General features: G+C 43.5%; 1 protein-coding gene across 1 annotated transcript in view; it reads left to right on the top strand.

The window, feature by feature from the left end:
- Window positions 1-12137: 12137 nt before the first annotated feature.
- AFF2 (ALF transcription elongation factor 2) overlaps window positions 12138-18973 on the top strand; it is a 387822-nt gene continuing 380986 nt past the window's right edge. The window contains exon 1 of the mRNA XM_068963139.1: window positions 12138-12177. Coding sequence (XP_068819240.1) covers window positions 12138-12177 — 40 coding nt within the window. The remainder of the gene's footprint in view (window positions 12178-18973) is intronic.

Consider the following 18973-nt stretch of genomic DNA (forward strand, 5'->3'; position numbering starts at 1 on the left):
TTGCTATTTTTTGAAGTATTGGTGTCTGATTAGTTGATTAGTGTTCCATGTTGACTCATGTATGAACCACAACCATAATCCATTTCCAGTTTATTTCTTTGAAAGGCAACAAATGCTTAAAGACCCTTATCAGGCCACCTCATCCCTGAAGTCTTCTGAATTTTTTGCCATTTTTTTTAAAGCAATCCTTGACAGTTGTCTAATCCACAACTAATTTGACAGCAGTTACTAATTATTAAAAAAAAAAGTTTCTCCAGTCATTAAGCTCAGTTTTTAACAGTAAGTCTGTTTTTCCACTCTTTTAAAATCAGTATTTACTTAGTATTTGTTTAGTTAGGTAATCGTGCAAGCAAATACAACTGGCATAAATAAGTTGGAGAACAAACAGAAAATCCTTGTGCTAAGCATTCAACTCAACTACTGGGAACAAATGTGCCCAAGTACTCTATGGAGGTGCCCCATAGCTATGGTTGTTGGGCATTTTTTTTAATCAAATGAGTTAAGATAATCTGTTGGTGTATTCATCCTATTTATTGAACACCTACTCAGTATAAGGTACTCTGGTAGGTGCTGGGAACATATTCGTGAATGAAATGAACAACCATCAGCCAGGGGGTTACGTTCTTGTGGGACAGACAGAAAATAAACAACTCAATATAGATGTAGAAGTTCATCTGATTTACTTGGGTTCATGTTGTATGACTTACAATTACTATTTTATGATGTCAAAACTTTGGGAGCAATAAGTCTGGACCACTAATTCCCCCTTAACATTTTAACTATTTAAATTTTTAACTATTTTCCCTTTAACATTGTCAATTATTTACTTAAAATATAGCTCCTGAGTGACTAAAAAGTTATGTATTCTCAAACTTGAAAAAGTCAAGGTGAGATGTGATGTGTTACTTACGTATCTATACCATGATGCTGAAGGAGGAAGTGTAGGCACAGTTGAGGTGGGCCCTTCTGAGAGCTCTATCAGTGGTTTGTTTTTTCAGTGCACACAGGTTGAGCACTGTATTAGTCAGGGTTCTCCAGGGAAACAAACAACAGGAGATATTATATATATGTATGTAAAAAGTTTACAGACAAGGAGAGAGAGAGACTGAAGAAATTGGCCCATGCAGTTGTTCAGGTCAGTTCAGTTCAGTTCGGTTGCTCAGTCGTGTCCGACTCTTTGCGACCCCATGAACCGCAGCACGCCAGGCCTCCCTGTCCATCACCAACTCCCGGAGTTCACTCAGACTCACGTCCATCAAGTCAGTGATGCCATCCAGCCATCTCATCCTCTGTGGTCCCCTTCTCCTCCTGCCCCCAATCCCTCCCAGCATGCAGTTGTGGGAGCTACTAAATCTGAAGTTTGTATGGCAGGCCAGCAGCCTGAAAATTTGGATGAGACTTGATGTCACAGTCCTGGGTCCAAAGATTGGAAACTTAGAATTCCTCTGTTGCAGTCTTGAGACAGAATTCCTTCTCCTCTTGGAGACCTCAGTCTTTGCTCTTCAGGCCATCAACAGATTGGCTGAGGCTCACCCACATTATGGAAGTTGATCTGTACTCAAAGTCCACTGATTGAATACATTAATCACAGCTACAAAATACCTTCATGGCATCATTTAGACTAGTGTTTGATCAAACAACTGGGTATCACAGTCTAGCCAAATTGACACACAGAATTTACACCTTCTCTCTAAAGGTGCAGTGCTCAGTGCTGGGAGCAGAGAAACCAAGCTCAGTCTCTGTCCTAAAGGGTTGGGGTCTTCTAAGTCTGGATTCTCTGTCATGAGTCCCAGAACCCTTCAGCGTAGAAGAAGTCTATTACTGATAACCTGTGCTGATGCGGTGCCTGGACAGCTGTGCCAGAATTGTGACCTAGGCTGTGTTTTCCTGCTTCTGTCTTCCTCCTCTTCTGCATGTCTCAGCTTCATTCTCTTGATCCTTGCACTCAGCACACTATTGGCCAGCCGAGCTCAGTACAGTGCACCAGCTCAATCATCACTAACCTTTCCTTCCAACTATACTGTAAGCACCTCAAAGACATTGTGAGTTGGCATCCAGGTAAGGGGATGGATGAAGTCGGGGTTGGTGGCATAATTGAGATGCATTGTATAGCCACTGGTTCTAGGAGGAGTTGCCCAAAATTAAAAACATAATAAAAAGCTTTCAAGTTAGCCTTAAAGGCTTATGATGGCCTCATAAAACATAACAGTAGGGCTCAGGAGATCTGAACTGTCTTTCTGGTCAAATCAGTGCCCCCCTCTCTGGCCCTTAGTCTTTTCACAAGTAAAATGAAAAGTCCAGATGAAGTATTCTCTTAGCTAGTAATTTGAGTTGACTTCCATGCTGAAGACCGTGAATAGTCACTAATACTGGGTTGGCCAAAAGATTCGTTTGTATTTTTCCATAAGATGTTAGGGAAAACCTGAATGAAATTTTTGGCCAAGCCAATGTTAAAAGACTCACAAAGACTTTGTTTTCGAAACATTTGAGAAGCTTAGAGCTTGAAAGACATCGTTGTACTTAAGATATGTAGGAAGGCGTGCATAGTCTCTCAGTCATGTCTGACTCTTTGCAATCCCATGTTCCTCAGAAAGGTGAAATGATGCACGCTTCCCCTCGTCCCATTGTCCTGACTTTAGTACCTGGCATGGGGAAGATGCATGTGATTGTTAGCAGAGACTTGGGTAGTGTGTATATATCTCCCACTCCAGTATTTGAATAAAGATATGTTCCTTTTCCACTTGGTCTAAAATGAATGATCACATGTTTAAAAACACCTCAGTAATTTGAGGAACAGGGGAAGCTATAACAATAAAGGTAAGTAAAATAATAAAGTTAAACAGATAACCCTAGGTAGGGAAGACCTACAGAGGGATTAGTCATGAGCATAAAAGAGGCTGCAGCTTTTCATAGTCTGTGGAGTAAGCACAGCTCCTGTGGAAACCCGGCCTCTTTTAACATGAAGTTTCATTATTTGGCCAACACGTGTGCCCTTTACAGCCTCCAGGGTCGGTGGAAGGTCTGCCATAAGCTGACAGTTTTATATTCAGATCGTGATTCTGTAAGTGCAATTTGACAAATGCCACACATTTAATTTAATTCTTAAGTTGTTTCTAAACCAGTAGCTCTAGACGTAGCAAGCTAATGATCAATATCATAAGATAGGCTTTATTTTTTAAAGGGCCAAGTCTTTAAAATTTGTGTTTTATTGGGCAATTTTGAAGTGTTGAGTGATGAGTCTTCTCAAAGTTAAGCTCTTTTGAATCAGCAGAGGTTTTGCAGTCCGCAGCCCCTCCCCCATCAACACCTCTAAACTTGTCACCAGCCACTCTTTCATTTAGATTGCTCTCCTTTGAGGCTTCCCTGGTGGCTCGGATGGTACTTTTCCCCCAAAATATTGTACACACAAAACTGTAATGATCTAGCACTAAATGTTTTTGGTTCCAACACGAGGTTTTTTTTTTTTTTTTAAGACTTTCTCTGAATATAATATCATTAAAGTTGCTTCCACCTTTTAAAGGCAATGTAGTCATATTACCAGCATTGTTTTGCTTTCTAAACCTGCATCAATATACCTCTTATATTGCCTGTGCAGATCAAATTTCATTTTCTGATCATAAAAGGATGAGTTTTAACTGATTTTACATTTTTTCCTTTAGGTATAGGCCTACTTTTTATAGGACAGTAATGATCAGAAGGAAATAAGACTAGATTGTTCAAAATCAATGCACTTAATCTCCATTTTTCTTTACATTTCATTTTGTTTACATATCAATACGATTTATAATGCCAAAATAATATTCACAGTCACTTTCAATATAAGAAAAATGACTGCTGCTGAAAGCAGACTACAGGGCACCCAACATCCAGATGGGAACTAAAATTTCTGTCATGTGTCCAATTTCCTCTATATGGTGACAATCCTCTTTATATTTGGAGATTATCAGCATCTTAAAATCATATTCAGAAAAATAGAGGCACCTCAGAACAGAGTTACACAAACTGCCCAGAATGTCTTCAATTTTGTTTGTACTCAGCTGAGAACAAAATACAAGTGAACAGAGGAAACCACTAATCACTTGCAAAATGTTGAATCTCTGGTTAGGAACTCCATTTGCTCCACTGTTCTTGCCCTTCCCATGTTAATCAGATGACCTGCCCCTTGTAGGGTACAAGGCTTTTGAGCAAGCTCCTTGCAACTAAGAGGGACCTAGGGCTTCCCAAGTGACTCAGCAGTAAAGAATCTGCCTGCCAATGCAGGACACCCGGGTTCCATCCCTGGGTCAAGAAGATCCCCTGGAGAAAGAAATATCAACCTACTCCAGTATTCTTGCCTGGGAAATCCCACAGACAGAGGAGCCTGGTGGGCTACAGTCCACGGATTCACAAGAGTCGGACATAACTGAGTGACTGACCATGCAGGCGCAGAAGGGACCTACCACTCTTCACTGAATTTGTCCTAGTAATTGGCTTCCTGTGCAGGCTTTGCTTGTCCACAGGGATGAGCTACTCCGAAGAAGGGAAGGCTAACTTGGATCTCTCAGCCCAGCAGCCTGGTCCAGTCTTTAGCTGTGAATTCAGACCTCTAGGCATTGAGTGGCAAGATTGATGTGTCTGTCACCAGTTGAACGTGCTGGGCACTTCTGAAACCAATGTGACTTGTGGAATTGTTATTTTGTCAGTGATGGATACACTTAGTGGTGGTGACTTTTGACCCGCTCCTCCCCTGTAAAAGGTCAAAGGAGCAAAAGGAAACTTCAAAGCACAGGAGTATGGTCAGCCTTTGCAGGCAGAAGGAGCATGTCCCATCATCAGCTTCATTATCAGTCACATCTTGCCTCATGCTAATCGGAAGACACTTTATTTAGTGATCAAGTACTGCATGTCCTTTACGCCTCTGGACTGGACATCAAAGACTTCAGATTCTTTCATTTGTCTAGTCTTGTTAATATGCTACAAAAAAAAAAATCATGCTTTCTTTCCACGGCTGGAAAAAATACCTCTGTTCCTAAAGATAGAGGATCCTTCAGCCATTCTGACTTCGAAGGAGAAGGTAAAATGCATTAGTTCAATTTAAGCACAAAAGCCAGTTATCAGCGATGACCTGTTTCAGTAGTGCAGATAGTAGGGATTAATGACAGACTCAGGGGAGCCAATGACCCACAGTAAAACCAAAGGGCCATTAACCCCCATCAGTCATTTAATTCTGGGGGAAAACTCATTCAGAGGTAATTAGTGCTGCTATAACCACCCCCCCCAAAAAAAAAATCAGAGGTGCATGGGTTATGTGAATAAGCCCTGATCATTTTCTTTTATATTGTTAGCCCAAGACAAAAGTAAATGGATTTTTAAAATGAGAATTTCCCTCTTTAATTTGGAAGGAAATACTCTTCAGAAAATTTGGTTGTCCCAAGATAAGCCTCAAAGTTTGGCTACTCCCTTGCCTCTTCTCAGTTCAGTTCCTAATCCCAGACATCATGGACCACAGAGACATTGACCCCAGGTTGTATTGTTTTCAAATGTCATCTCTGTACTGTCTACTTTGGATGGGATGTTTGGGTTCAGCATAGGGCTGAGGAGTGTCAATTCAGACCCGCCTTCTGCTTTCCAGCTTACGTGCAAGTCTCTTCCCCCTACTGGAGTGGATTGAGGCCTCTTCTTCACTCCTTCCTGCTTTCTCTCTTTTGCTCAATGATATTAAGTGAGCATCCATACTCACTGAAGGTGCTGTGGTGTGTGGGGTGGGGCTGATGATAAAAATGTATTATAAAGGGAAAGGAAGTTAAGGGCTAGGATTTCTGAGAAGGAGGGGTTAATTCATTTCATAGGATGGCTATAACAAATTGCCACAGACCTGGTGTCTTAAATAAGAGATCTGTGTCTCCTTCACAGTTGTGGAAGCCAGAAGTCCAACATAAAGGTGTTGGTAGGGCCTGCATCTGGTGAAGACTCTAGGATAGAATCATTGCCTGTTTCTTCCTGCTTATGGTGGCCCCAGGTGTTCCTTGACTCGCATCCACATCAGTCTGATCTCTTCCTCTGTCTTCACATCGCCCTCTTCTCAGTGACTCCAATCTCCCTCTGATTAGAACACCATTTGAACAGTATTCAAGTATACAGTTTACTGGCATCAAGTGTCTTCACATGTACTTGGACATAGGGCCCAGGAATTCCAGGATGTTTTTGCTGACAGCCTTAACTGGTGCCATCTATACTGAAATGACCTTATTTACAAATAAGTTCCCTTTCACAGGTTCTGAGGGGCCAGATCTTTTGGAGGTCTCCATTCAACACACTCCAAGGAGCACACACTAGGCGTGGGCATCAGAGAAGACTGAATGGAAGAGGTGTCCTTGTTTAGGCATGTAGAAGAAGGGTCTTTCCACGTGGGAATTCATGAATACAGAGACACGACAGTGGAGGGATTGGGGCAGGGTTGAATGGAGAAGGACTGGATGAAGATCAAGTTTCCTGGGCCCAGGATAGAGAGACTGGAGGGAGACAGACTGGGTCCATGTCATAACCACTGGCCTGGAAAAGACTGCTGTTAAATCAGGCAGGAGAGTGTGCGAGTACTTGGAAGAGAAAGGTAACAGAAACTTGCATGAGAGCAGTAGCACTAGGACTGATGGGGAGATTTGGCTTCTGAAGGTGAAATGGCCTGGAAACATTTACATGTTCTAGAGGGAGGAGAGGGTGGCCTGGAAAGAGCAAAGGAGGGGAGAGAGGCAGAGATAAGGCCTGGGCGACTTTGAAATCGATGAAAGGAATGAACAGCACAAGAGGAGGACCAAGCAGGGGCAGAAAGGTAGACAATAGGAACATGAAGTCACTGGAAGGTCAGGCAGAGAGGACTCTCAGCCAGATGAGATGTGGGGGCTTGAGTTCATGAGGGCAGGAATCTTTTATGTGGACTCCTCCTCCGAGCCTTGAGACTGGCCGAGGTGGGCAAGTGTGGGACTGGAGAGACAACAGGTACAGAGAGAGGCTTGGGGACTTTGGCGCTTATGGGATGGGAGGAGCAGGCGCTGTCAGGATGCAGAGCTGCTGGTCTCCACTTTCCAGAAGCCAGGCATGAGGGTGTCAGGAAAGTGGGGGAGGACAGATGTTTGGAAACAGTGGTGATGGCTGCCTGACCTTGTGAGTATACTCAAGGCCAGTGAATTGTATGCTTGAAAATGGGTAAAATGGTAAATTTATTTTCTACATAAGTTATAGTATATATATATATATATATATATATATATATATATATATATCTGCAATTTGAAAAAATTAATCATGTAATATACCCCCACACACACACAAAGTGGAACTGCTCAACAGTGTCACATACTGTGGATGAGTCTGAGGGAATGAGAATTGGAAAGAAGAAGAAGAAGAAGCAAACTACTTTGACAATATTTGCCAGGATATTTGCCAGGCCTGAGAACCAGGATTAGAAAGATCATTTAGTTGCTCCCGGTTGTCCTACTTTCTTTGGTCATTTGGGAAACATTCTTGCATAGTGGGTTGCCTCCTCTGTTGCATAGCTTGCCTTGGCACAGAGTACAAAAGTCCCCAAGGCTGTGGATTCATGGCCTCTTTAGAGCCAGAGGGGTCATGTTCATATTTAAAGTGCGCAGAAAGAGAAGGTAGCTGGGAGACAGGACTTTGGAGCAGCATGCCAAGGCTTCTAGATAATGAGATGCTAATTGCCATAAAGATAGAGCAGCAGTTTCTTCAAGACTTTGCCACCTTCTCTGGATTGATGTAACAGCTGCACTGTAGTGGAAAACTCAGTTCTGCCTTGGCAGATGAACAGTGGCAGTCTCCAGCAGGCACTTCTTGGTATGCTAAGATGCCAGTTGTACTTGAACTTCTTTTTGATGTGTTAGTTGGCATCGCCCATAGGAACAAGCATTTACAACATATATAAATGTGCTTTTAAAAATTACTAGCATATTTCTATTCAGTTCAGTTCAGTTCAGTCACTCAGTCATGTCCGACTCTGCGACCCCATGAACTGCAGCACGCCAGGCCTCCCTGCCCATCAGCAACTCCCAGAGTCCACCTAAACCCATGTCCATTGAGTCGGTGATACCATCCAACCATCTCATCCTCTGTCGTCCCCTTCTCCTCCTGCCCTCAATCTTTCCCAGCATCAGGGTCTTTTCAAATGAGTCAGCTCTTCGCATGAGGTGGCCAAAGTATTGGAGTCTCAGCTTCAACATCAGTCCTTCCATTGAATACCCAGGACTGATCTCCTTTAGGGTGGACTGGTTGGATGTCCTTGCAGTCCAAGGAACTCTCGAGTCTTCTCCAACACCACAGTTACAAAAGTATCATTTCTTCGATGCCCAGCTTTCTTTATAGTCCAGCTCTCACATCCATACATGACCACAGGAAAAACCATAGCTTTGACTAGTCGGACCTTTGTTGGCAAAGTAATGTCTCTGCTTTTTAATATGCTGTCTAGGTTGGTCAAAACTTTCCTTCCAAAGAGTAAGCATCTTTTAATTTCATGGCTGCAATCACCATCTGCAGTGATTTTGGAGCCCAGAAAAATAAAGTCAGCCCCATCTATTTGCTGTGAAGTGATGGGATCAGATGCCATGATCTTCGTTTTCTGAATGTTGAGCTTTAAGCCAACTTTTTCACTCTCCTCTTTCACTTTCATCAAGAGGCTTTTTATTTCCTCTTCACTTTCTGCCATAAGGGTGGTGTCATCTGCATATCTGAGGTTATTGATATTTCTCCCAGCAATCTTGATTCTAGTTTGTGCTTCATCCAGCCCAGCGTTTCTCGTGATGTACTCTGCTTATAAATAAGCAGGGTGACAATATACAGCCTTGATGTACTCCTTTTCCTATTTGGAACTGTCTGTTGTTCCATGTCCAGTTCTAACTGTTGCTTCCTGACCTGCATACAGATTTCTCAAGAGGCAGGTCAGGTGGTCTGGTATTCCCATCTTCTTAAGAATTTTCCACAGTTTATTGTGATCCACAGAGTCAAAGGCTTTGTCATAGCCAATAAAGCAGAAATAGATGTTTTTCTGGAACTCTCTTGCTTTTTCGATGATCCAGCAGATGTTGCAAATTTAATCTGTGGTTCCTCTGCCTTTTGTAAAACCAGCTTGAACATCTGGAAGTTCATGGTTCATGTATTGCTGAAGCTTGGCTTGGAGAATTTTAAGCATTACTTTACTAGCGTGTGAGATGAGTGCAATTGTGTGGTAGTTTGAGCATTCTTTGGCATTGCCTTTCTTTGGGATTGGAATGAAAACTGACCTTTTCCAGTCCTGTGGCCACTGCTGAGTCTTCCAGATTTGCTGACATATTGAGTGCAGCATTTTCACAGCATCATCTTTCAGGATTTGAAACAGCTCAACTGGAATTCCATCACCTCCACTAGCTTTGCTATTTCTATTAGACATATTGAAATAAAATATGCATTTCACAAAATATGTCCTTTTTTGAAACAATTTTCTAGGGTCTATAGAAACCTTATAAAAGTATTAATTGTCCTCATGTGATTTACAAGAGCATAGTGAGAGTTTGTGTGTGTGTGGGGGGAGGGGGGAGTGGCGGAGAGTTACAGGGCTAAGAGGTGATGACCTTTTTGGGTCTCAGTTTATTCTTATCTGTAAATGAGGGGATAAGACCAATTGACCTCTGAGAATACTTTCAACTATAAATATTATGTGCTCCTTATATTGTGAATAGAGCCAGCCACAGATATGCCTCAGAGTTTGAGATAAAGCTTTACAGGCTTTCAAGTGGCAAATTGTTATTTTAATGAATCAAAACTTTAAAAAGTCAAATATTTGATGAATTGCACCATTAATCTGTTCCTATAAGTCGATTGAAATAAATTGTTTATTAAGTTAATTTCCAGCTGGTAATATGTAAATGTGTAATTTAATTAAAATCCCATTATGTATTTCCTTAAGAGCAAAGGCACACTGATACATGGTTCATTGAGTGAAGCATAGCTAATGCTGAGACTTCAGCTCAGTTGCCAGAATGGTGGTCCCTTACCAATTTCTCTGCAGAGCTGAACTGGGCCAGGCACCTCCAAGAATTGTGAGAAAGTAGCTTTGTAATGAATATGGGTTCCATCTCACACTGACCAGGGAGTATGACTCATACTGTCCTTGGAAAATCTGAAAATGACAATTGCAGAAGCCAGGAGCCTTCCCAAGACTCTTAGGTTCTTGCCTTCTTATTGGATTCAGCCCCTCCCAACCTAGCAGTCCTGCCACCTGTGCTGGAGCTCCAGTGTCACCTCTGTCCCCTCTCCCCTGCCCTTCAGAGATGAAATGCAGAGCCCCCCAAGTCTTGTCTTTTTTAAGGCAAAGCATCCCCAGCTATTTCAACCAGCATCTACAGACCAGTGTTGTGAGCCACGTCTGTGTATCTTTGGAGCTGAGCACACTCTGAGAATGTGCTAGTGCCCCCTGGAAATGCTCCCTGTGGGGAGTCAGAGCAACAGATTCGACTGACTTCTTGAGGGGCCTTCATGTGAGCCTGTACAGCTTTCTGACGAGGGGGCACATTGCCTACAAAACACCCTCAGTGAGGGTTTTTGTTCCTCACTGGGCTTTTAAATGCATCGGGGAGTGGAGGGCTGGGTTCGGTTTTGATTTTCTGGATAAGCGTGGGGACCAGTTGTTGGGGACATAAACAGCATTTGTGCTTCCTGTGTAATTAGATTGCCTTTGGAGAAATATTTCTCTTTGTTGTCCTCAGAGATGGCCCTCCCTCATTCTTGCAGCAGAGAAGGCAATGGCAGCCCACTCCAGTACTCTTGCCTGGTGAATCCCATGGACGGAGGAGCCTGGTGGGCTGCAGTCCATGGGATCACTGAGGGTTGGACACGACTGAGCGACTTCACTTTGACTTTTCACTTTCATGCATTGGAGAGGGAAATGGAAACCCACTCCAGTGTTCTTGCCTGGAGAATCTCAGGGACAGGGGAGCCTGGTGGGCTGCCGTCTCTGAGGTCACACAGAGTCGGACACGACTGAAGTGACTTAGCAGCAGCAGCAGCATTCTTGCAGGTGGAAACACTGGAGGCCATCTGGCTGCTGGCTCTAATGATGGATGTTGCCAAGATGGGGGGCAGCTGCCCCCCACCACTCCACCCCCCTCCCCAATCTGCTCTAGGACAAGGTTACAAAGTTTCCCTGGGCACCTCCCTTTGCTTGCAGGGCCCCATTCCTGAGGAGCCTTGCAGACAGTGACCTCTCCTGCCCCTTCTGGAACATCCCTGTCCCTAGCCAGACAGACCCTCTTGTTTCTTTTCACTCTGGTTTCTGGGCAGAAAGAAAGGAAAACCTTCTGGCAAAGTCCGGATAGATTCATCCTCACTAACTTCCTGGGCCCTTCCTCCCTGCTACTGGGCAAGTCTCTGGTTCAGCCTGAGCTTGTCTTCATAGCTGTCCTTCCAGAGCTCCCCTCTCCCCATGAACCAAGGTCCCCCTCTCTTCCTGCAGCCCTGAGCAGATGAACTCATCTTCTCTTGCTCTCAGGAGATCAGAGCTGTTTGGTCATCGAGCATGAGTTTCTTAATCTTTCTTCCTCTCTGCAAGACACAGTACCTTGCACTGCTGCCAAGTAGCTGTGGCTCTCTGGCTCCCTTCTCACTTTCCACCTCAAGACAAGGATCCTGCCACCTTTTCCAACTGACCCCTCTGTCTCAGAATGCTGGGTTTGGGTTTCCCCTTTTATTAGGGTTCAGGCTTCTAGAGAATTTGATTTGCTTGAAGACTAACCACCCTAGAAGCTCAATGCTGAATGAAGAAACCCTTCTCCAGCTAAGAATGTGTAGTGAGATTATATCAATAAACTGTTTCTGCTTTTACCCATGAAAAAAGGAGAAAACAGATTCCTACTTTTGCATAGGATTGCTTTTAGGAAGTTTTCATAGAGGAATAACACATGTGACTGTCAAGCATACACACACACACCCACACACACACACGCACAAGACAAGGACAAGACAAAGGCTGATTGACCTGGTTGGAAAAAAGTACAGCAAAACTCCTTCAGATTGAGCTGCTTCAATCCTTCCATAGACAGTGGGATAAAGGATGAGCCAAAAGGCCAGGGCTCACCCTCCACACCCCACACACTTAAAGGGGAACAGAGCGAGCCATGGGATACCCCTTGGGTGAAGAGTTCCTTCTGGATGCAGGTAAGGGATTTTTCACTCCACAGCGCCATTCAAAGGGGGCTGGGGAGTGGATTGTCCAGAACCCAAGAACTGATGAAAAACTGCCTCCTGACAGTCTTCTGGAGGAGACAGGGAGGTGAGTGGGACAAGCCTCAGGGCAGCTCCTCACAGGCCTCAAGCCCTCTCATATTTTCAGAGGATCCCAAGGCTTGTAACAGTTACATCAGCTGTGGGTCACGGCGTTGCTTACATGCAAGGTCACCAGCTTGCCGTGGCAGCGCCATGTCCCTACAACAGGAAAGGAGCAGATAAAGCATAGATAGATAACAATGTTGTGTCTTTAGTGTCTGTTTAAAAGCCTGTCTCTGTGAGCCGTTGATTGTATTGAAATGAGGCTATCATTTTGGGTTTCCCGCACTATGAGCCCAGTAGTGACAGATCCCAAACTAATTTTTATCTAACTTAAATGCTAACTTAATAATCATATAAATACTTTCATGTTTAATGCTTAAGCAGAATGTCATTAAAATGTCTTTGACGTTAAGCCAAATTTTGAAGTGAATTGGAACTGGCTTGCATTTCTTAAATTGGTCTTTCTTTGGAAATAATGAAAAAGTGTTAGAGTCTTGGCCGAATTCCAGTGACTGTGACTCAACTTGTTAAAGTTAAATTTTAATATTTACACATTACATAGTATAATATTTATACTAGGAAACAGATTGGGAGTGTAGAATTCAAAATAGGATACACTTTGACTTGGAATTACAGTGTGGTAGTCATTACACCCAGAGGATGGGGGGTTATCTAATACTGAGACTGGGGCAACTTGAGCAATGGACTGTGATATATAAAATAAACACTGCTAAGCACACAGTTCCAGCTCATACTTGTGTGTTAGGTTTTGTGGTCATGTGCGCTTTGTATTCTGGCTGATTTCTCTCTATTTTTTTTTTTTTCCTTTTTTTTTTAAAGTTGAGTTATAGTTGATTTACAATATTGTGTTACTTTCAGGTATACAACAGAGTGATTCATGTATACATAAAGCGTGCATTTGTGCTCAGTCACTTCAGTCATGTCTGATTCTTTGCGACCCCATGGACTGTAGCCCATCAGGCTCCTCTGTCCATGGGATTCACCAAGCAGGAATACTGGAGTGGGTTACCATACCCTCTTCCAGGGGACCCTCTCGACTCTGGGATTGATCCTGCATGTCCTGACCCTCCTGCATTGCAGGTGTATTCTTTACCCACCTGAAAATGTATGTGTGTATATATATGCATATGTATATGTGTATATATATGCATATGTATATGTGTGTATATATACATATATATATGGGCTTCCCTGGTGGCTCAGAGGTTAAAGTGTCTGCCCGAAATGCAGGAGACCTGGGTTTGATCCCTGGGTTGGGAAGATCCCCTGGAGAAGGAAATGGCAACCCAGTCCAGTACTGTTGCCTGGAGAATCCCATGGACAGAGGAGCTTGGTGGGCTACAGTCCACGGGGTCATAAAGAGTCGGACAGGACTGAGCAACTTCACCTCACCTCCGACTTCACCTCACCTCACACATATATATATACATACACACCTTTATGTATATATATATATACACACTTATATGTGTATTCTTGTTCAGATACTTCTCCCTTATAGGTTATTATAAGATATTGAGTACAGTTCCCTATGCTATACAGTAGGTCCTTTTTGGTTATATATATAGTAGCATATATCTGTTAATCCCATACTCCTAATTTATTCCTTCCCCTACCCTTTTCCCCATTGGTAATCATAAGTTTGTTTTCTTTGTCTATGGTCTGTTTCTGTTTTGTAAATAAGTTCATTTGTATGATTTTTTAAGATTCCATCTATAAGTGATTGTTACATGATATTTGTCTTTCTCTGCCTGACTTACTTCACTTAGTATAATAATCTCTAGGTCCATCCATATTGCTGCAAATGGCATTATTTCATCCTTTTTTATGGCTGAGTAGTATTCCATTGTATATATGTACTACATTCTTTATTCATTCATCTGTCAATGGACATTTAGGTTGCTTAATATTTTGGCTATTGTAAACAGTACTGTGATGAACACAGGGATGCATATATCCTTTTGAACCATGATTTTCTCCAGATATATGCCTAGGAGTGGGATTGTAGGGTCATATGGTAGCTCTGAGACGGACAGGCAGGAACGCCAGGGGTCTCCAAATGGAGGAAATAGGCTGCAAGTGTAAGACATTTTTTATCTCTCTCTGAAGTGGCAAGAAGAAACAAATTAGTGTTACATTTTTTCTCCTTCTTAATACAAATTTAAAAAGAGGTTTCTTTTAAAATTCTGTGTTGCCATAATGACACCTGGCTCCACCTTAACCTAACTTTACTCAAAGTGAAAGTGAAAGTGAAGTCGCTCAGTCGTGTCTGACTCTTTGCGACCCCATGGACTGTAGCCCACCAGGCTCCTCCGTCCATGGGATTTTCCAGGCAAGAGTGCTGGAGTGGATTGTCATTTCCTTCTCCAGGGGATCTTCCCGACACAGGAATTGAACCTGGGTCTCCCACATTGTGGGCAGATGCTTTACCGTCTGAGCCAAACCCTGTGCTTAATGTTTGTCTTAAGCTATGTTAATGTACTGTGCATTTACCCCAGACTCTGTCTTCAAGTAGGTTCTGCCTAAAGGCTCAGAAAAGGCTTGACAAACCAGTATGTTATACTCATACTATTCTCCTAATCTATGTTAATGAAACTATACATTGTATGGGAATCTGCCTTTCTTCAAGATTCATGTTAATCGTTTTATAGCTCAGGATGACTCACTTAGTGCCAAGATTATCTCAAAATGCATCTTGTGGGTGAGATGCTTGGTGCCATTCTCTGAGTTTTGAGACATTTCCTTTCTTTAATTAGCAAACTGCTAGTAGCTATAACATTCAGCTAAGGACTAGCAGGGGAGTATTCTGTCTGCCCCCTTCTGATGTCTATGTCAGAAGCTTTCTCTATCTCTTTTATACTTTAATAAAACTTTATTACACAAAAGCTCCAAGCGATCAAGCCTCGTCTCTGGCCCGGTATTGAATTCTTCTCCTACGGAGGCCAAGAATACCGGTGTATTTCGTGGTTCAGCAACCTCTCAGCTTTAGTTTTAGTTTCTTCAGGAACCTCCATACTGTTTTCCAAAGAGGCTGTGTCAATTTACATTCCCACCAATAGTGTAGGAGGGGTCCTTTTTCTCCACATCTTCTCTGACATTTATTTGTAGACTTTTTGAAGCTAGCCATTCTCACCTGTGTGAAGTGGTACCTCATAGTTTTGATTTCCATTTCTCTAGGAATTAGCGGTGTTGAACAACTTTTCGTGTCCCTGTTGATCATCGGTGTATCTGGGTTCTATCTTATTGAGATACTTAGGTGCATACACAACACCATCCACTAGTTTGGGTGGTAGTGGAGTCTGTGAGGCCTTTGGTGAGCATGCCAGGAGCTAGGCTGGCTCAGGGGTGGTGCAAAAGGGATGAGCTTACAATTGGAAGAGGTAGAGGAAGTTACCAGAAGGTGAGTGCAATTAGAGAAGGACCCTAGAAATTATCCAGTACAAATGCTGTGTTTTCCATGTGAGGACACTGAGGTCCAAAGGGGTTATGTAATTAGCCTGAGATCACCAAGCTAGTGAGTGATATATCTGAGATGGGAACCCAGGTCTCCAGACTTCAATCAAGGTAGAAGCCCATGTGCACTTCCCTGAGGTTTATCAATTTGCAAATGTAAAAATAAATGGCAGGGTCAATTTTCCTAGATTCCTTGAAACAATGTTGTAAAGGGCATTTTCAGAGTCAGTTGGAGGGTGTAGTGCAAGTGGATGATATATCTGTTCCTCTCAAAACCCTCAAAATTAGGGTTCCAGGGGTGCTGTGGGTTTCCCTGATAGCTCAGTTGGTTAAGAATCAGCCTGTGATGCAGGAGACCCGGATTCGATTCCTGGGTCAGGGAAGATCCCTTGGAGAAGGGATAGGCTAACCCACTCCAGTATTCTGGGCTGGAGAATTCCATGGACTGTATAGTCCATGGGGTTGCAAAGAGTTGGGCATGACTGAGCAACTTACAGTTTCACTTTCAGGGATGCTGTAAAAAGTCCCAGCAAGTGTTAGTGGGTGTGGTCTCCAGCTTTTGGATGCAAGGCCAGGAGGGGCAGGGTTCTCACCCAGCCACAGGCACGTGCACATGGATCTCTGGCCAACCTATGAGGTCATGAGCACCCTGAGCATGCATTTGCCACTTGTTAGAAGAGGATTTGGGGAACTGACTTCTGTGGACTTGTCCCTTCAGAGAGGCTCTCCTATAAATCGGACTTGTCCCTCAGATGTGGGTGTGTATGCGCATACACACTCAGGCTGGATATTGGAGTGATGCAGCTGACCTTCCATTGTGTTAGTGTGTTAGTCACTCAGTCGTGTCTGACTCTTTGTGACCCCATGGACTGTAGTTCACCAGGCTTCTCTGTCCATGGGATTTCCCAGGCAAGAATACTGGAGTGGGGTGCCATTCTCCAGGGAATCTTCCCAACCCAGGGATCAAACCTGGGTTCCCTGCATTGAAGGCAGATTCTTTACTGGAGTGTACCAATCCTGACATTCAGCCAGGTCAGTGACCTCAGGCTGTGCATACTATACGGCACAGAGATACCAGTCACCAAGGTGACATTCAGGGCCCTGCTTGGCCAGAGAGTCCACACCTCTTTTATTTACTAACTCTCTCTGCCTTGTGCCAAACGATGGGCTTTCCTGGGCAGCTTCCAAGTTGCTCCTCTCCAGAAGGAATCCCACACAGTCTGGAATATGACAGCCTTCTCACATGCGGTGGGTTGCTTGCAGACGCCGAGTCCTGTTTAGTGATTCATGAACATTTTACAGGAACCTTCCCAAACCCATTTGATATGTCTGGCCTCCTCTTTAGAAACCACAGGAGAAAGGGCACACTCCTTTCACTTCCTTTTCCACTTCCCATTTCTCTGCCAAAGCAGTGAGCTGAGAGCACAGAATAAGGGTCAGGAAGCCCAAAGTGTGGCACAGTGAGGAGAGCTCTCCATGAAGAGTCAGGCTCCTGTCCAAGTTCAGGCTCTGACCAGGTGGATGACATTGGGCAACCCGCTTGCCCTCTTTGTACTTGATTTGCCCTGTAATAGAAAATGAAGGCTTTGATCTCCATCCCCTCTAAAGACCCTTTGATTGAAGGTTGTTTTCATGCTCAATTTTCTCCTGTTTTCACACTCCCGGTTGAACCACAATAAAGTGTTTTGCAGGTGTGTGGTGCCTTTCAGGATAATTTTGCTCCTGTGGGAAGATGTATTGTCATGTCTGTTGTAATGTCACAGAACCCTCTTATTAATCAATAAAATTGATGGGTTAATGTGTAGGGTTTTATAAATGTGTAACCACAGATTTCATCCTGCTGGAATATGTAAACATGACGAATCCATCTTGTATTGTTGTACTCAGCTACCACATAAGAGGGCAAGTGTGGCCCCACTTATCTTGAGCAATTGAGCATCTAGTTATTTGAAGTAATTTCAGTGTCTTGTGTCAGTCTTTTAAGCTGCTTGCATATGAATAGGAAACATAGTTTCAGGTCACTTTCACATGGTTATTTCTATTTAGTTTTACTGAGTAATAACATCTTACATCTCTATACAAGCAGGACCTTTCCCTCTTACGTCCCTCTCTCCAAGATCTAGTGTCTCTTCTCTTAGTGATGCAAGGATGATGCTGAATACCATGGAGAAGGCCATTTACCTTCACAGGCATAGTCACATATGTCCTCTTATTCGAGGGTCACAGAAGTTCCCAGAGACACTTACTGGTGAGCAAAGGTGCACCTTGGAGAGCTGAAGTGGCAGTACGTGACAGAGCACGTGTGGATGAACAGGAGCCTCACCCACTGGATCCTTTTCCCATGTGAGATACTTTTCAGAAGAGACATTTGAAAGCTTTAATGAATCATTCTTATGAGTTCATTCAACTCTGCTAAGAATATCTCAGCCCTACTATTTGTCATATAATGGTCTTAGGCAACAGGAGGGTAAGAGTGATTCAAGTATTGTACCTTTGGTAGGCAGAAGAATATCTCCCTGCAAAGGTCCATGTCCTAAACCCCCAAACCTGTGAAAGTGTTAATCGCTCAGTGGTGTCTGACTTCACAACCCCACGGACTATAGCCCACCAAGCTCCTCTGTCCATAGAATTTTCCAGGCAAGGGTACTGGAATGGGTTGCCATTTCCTCCTCCCAGGGAATCTTCCTGACCCAGGGATAGAAACCAGATCTCCTGCATTACAGGCAGATTCTTTACTGTCTGAGCCACCAGGAAAGCCCCAAAGCCCCAAAGCCCCAAAGCCCCCAAACCTGGGAATATGTTACTTAAAAGAGGGACTTTGTAGGTGTGATTAACTAAATGGTCTTAAGCTGGGGAGATGTTCCTAGATGTTCTTATAATCACAAGAGTCTGCATAAGAGGGGGGCAGGAGGGAGGTCAGAGTCAGAAGAGATGTGATGCTGGAAGCAGAGGTGGGAGAGAGATTTGAAGATGCTCTGCTACTGCTCTTGAAGATGCCAGAAGGGGCCATGAGCCAAGGAATGAAGGCAACCCTTAGAAGCTAGAAAAGACAAGAAAACAGACTCTCCCTCAGGACCTTTAGAAGGAACAAGTCCTGCTGACACCTTTGTTTTTAGCTTTAGGGAGATTCATTTCAGACATCAGAGCTGCAGAACTATAAGAGGATACATTTGTGTTGTTAGAAGCCATCACGTTTGTGTTGGATTGTTAC

This window comes from Capricornis sumatraensis, chromosome X (assembly GCF_032405125.1).
Source record: "Capricornis sumatraensis isolate serow.1 chromosome X, serow.2, whole genome shotgun sequence".
Taxonomy (NCBI): Eukaryota; Metazoa; Chordata; class Mammalia; order Artiodactyla; family Bovidae; genus Capricornis; species Capricornis sumatraensis.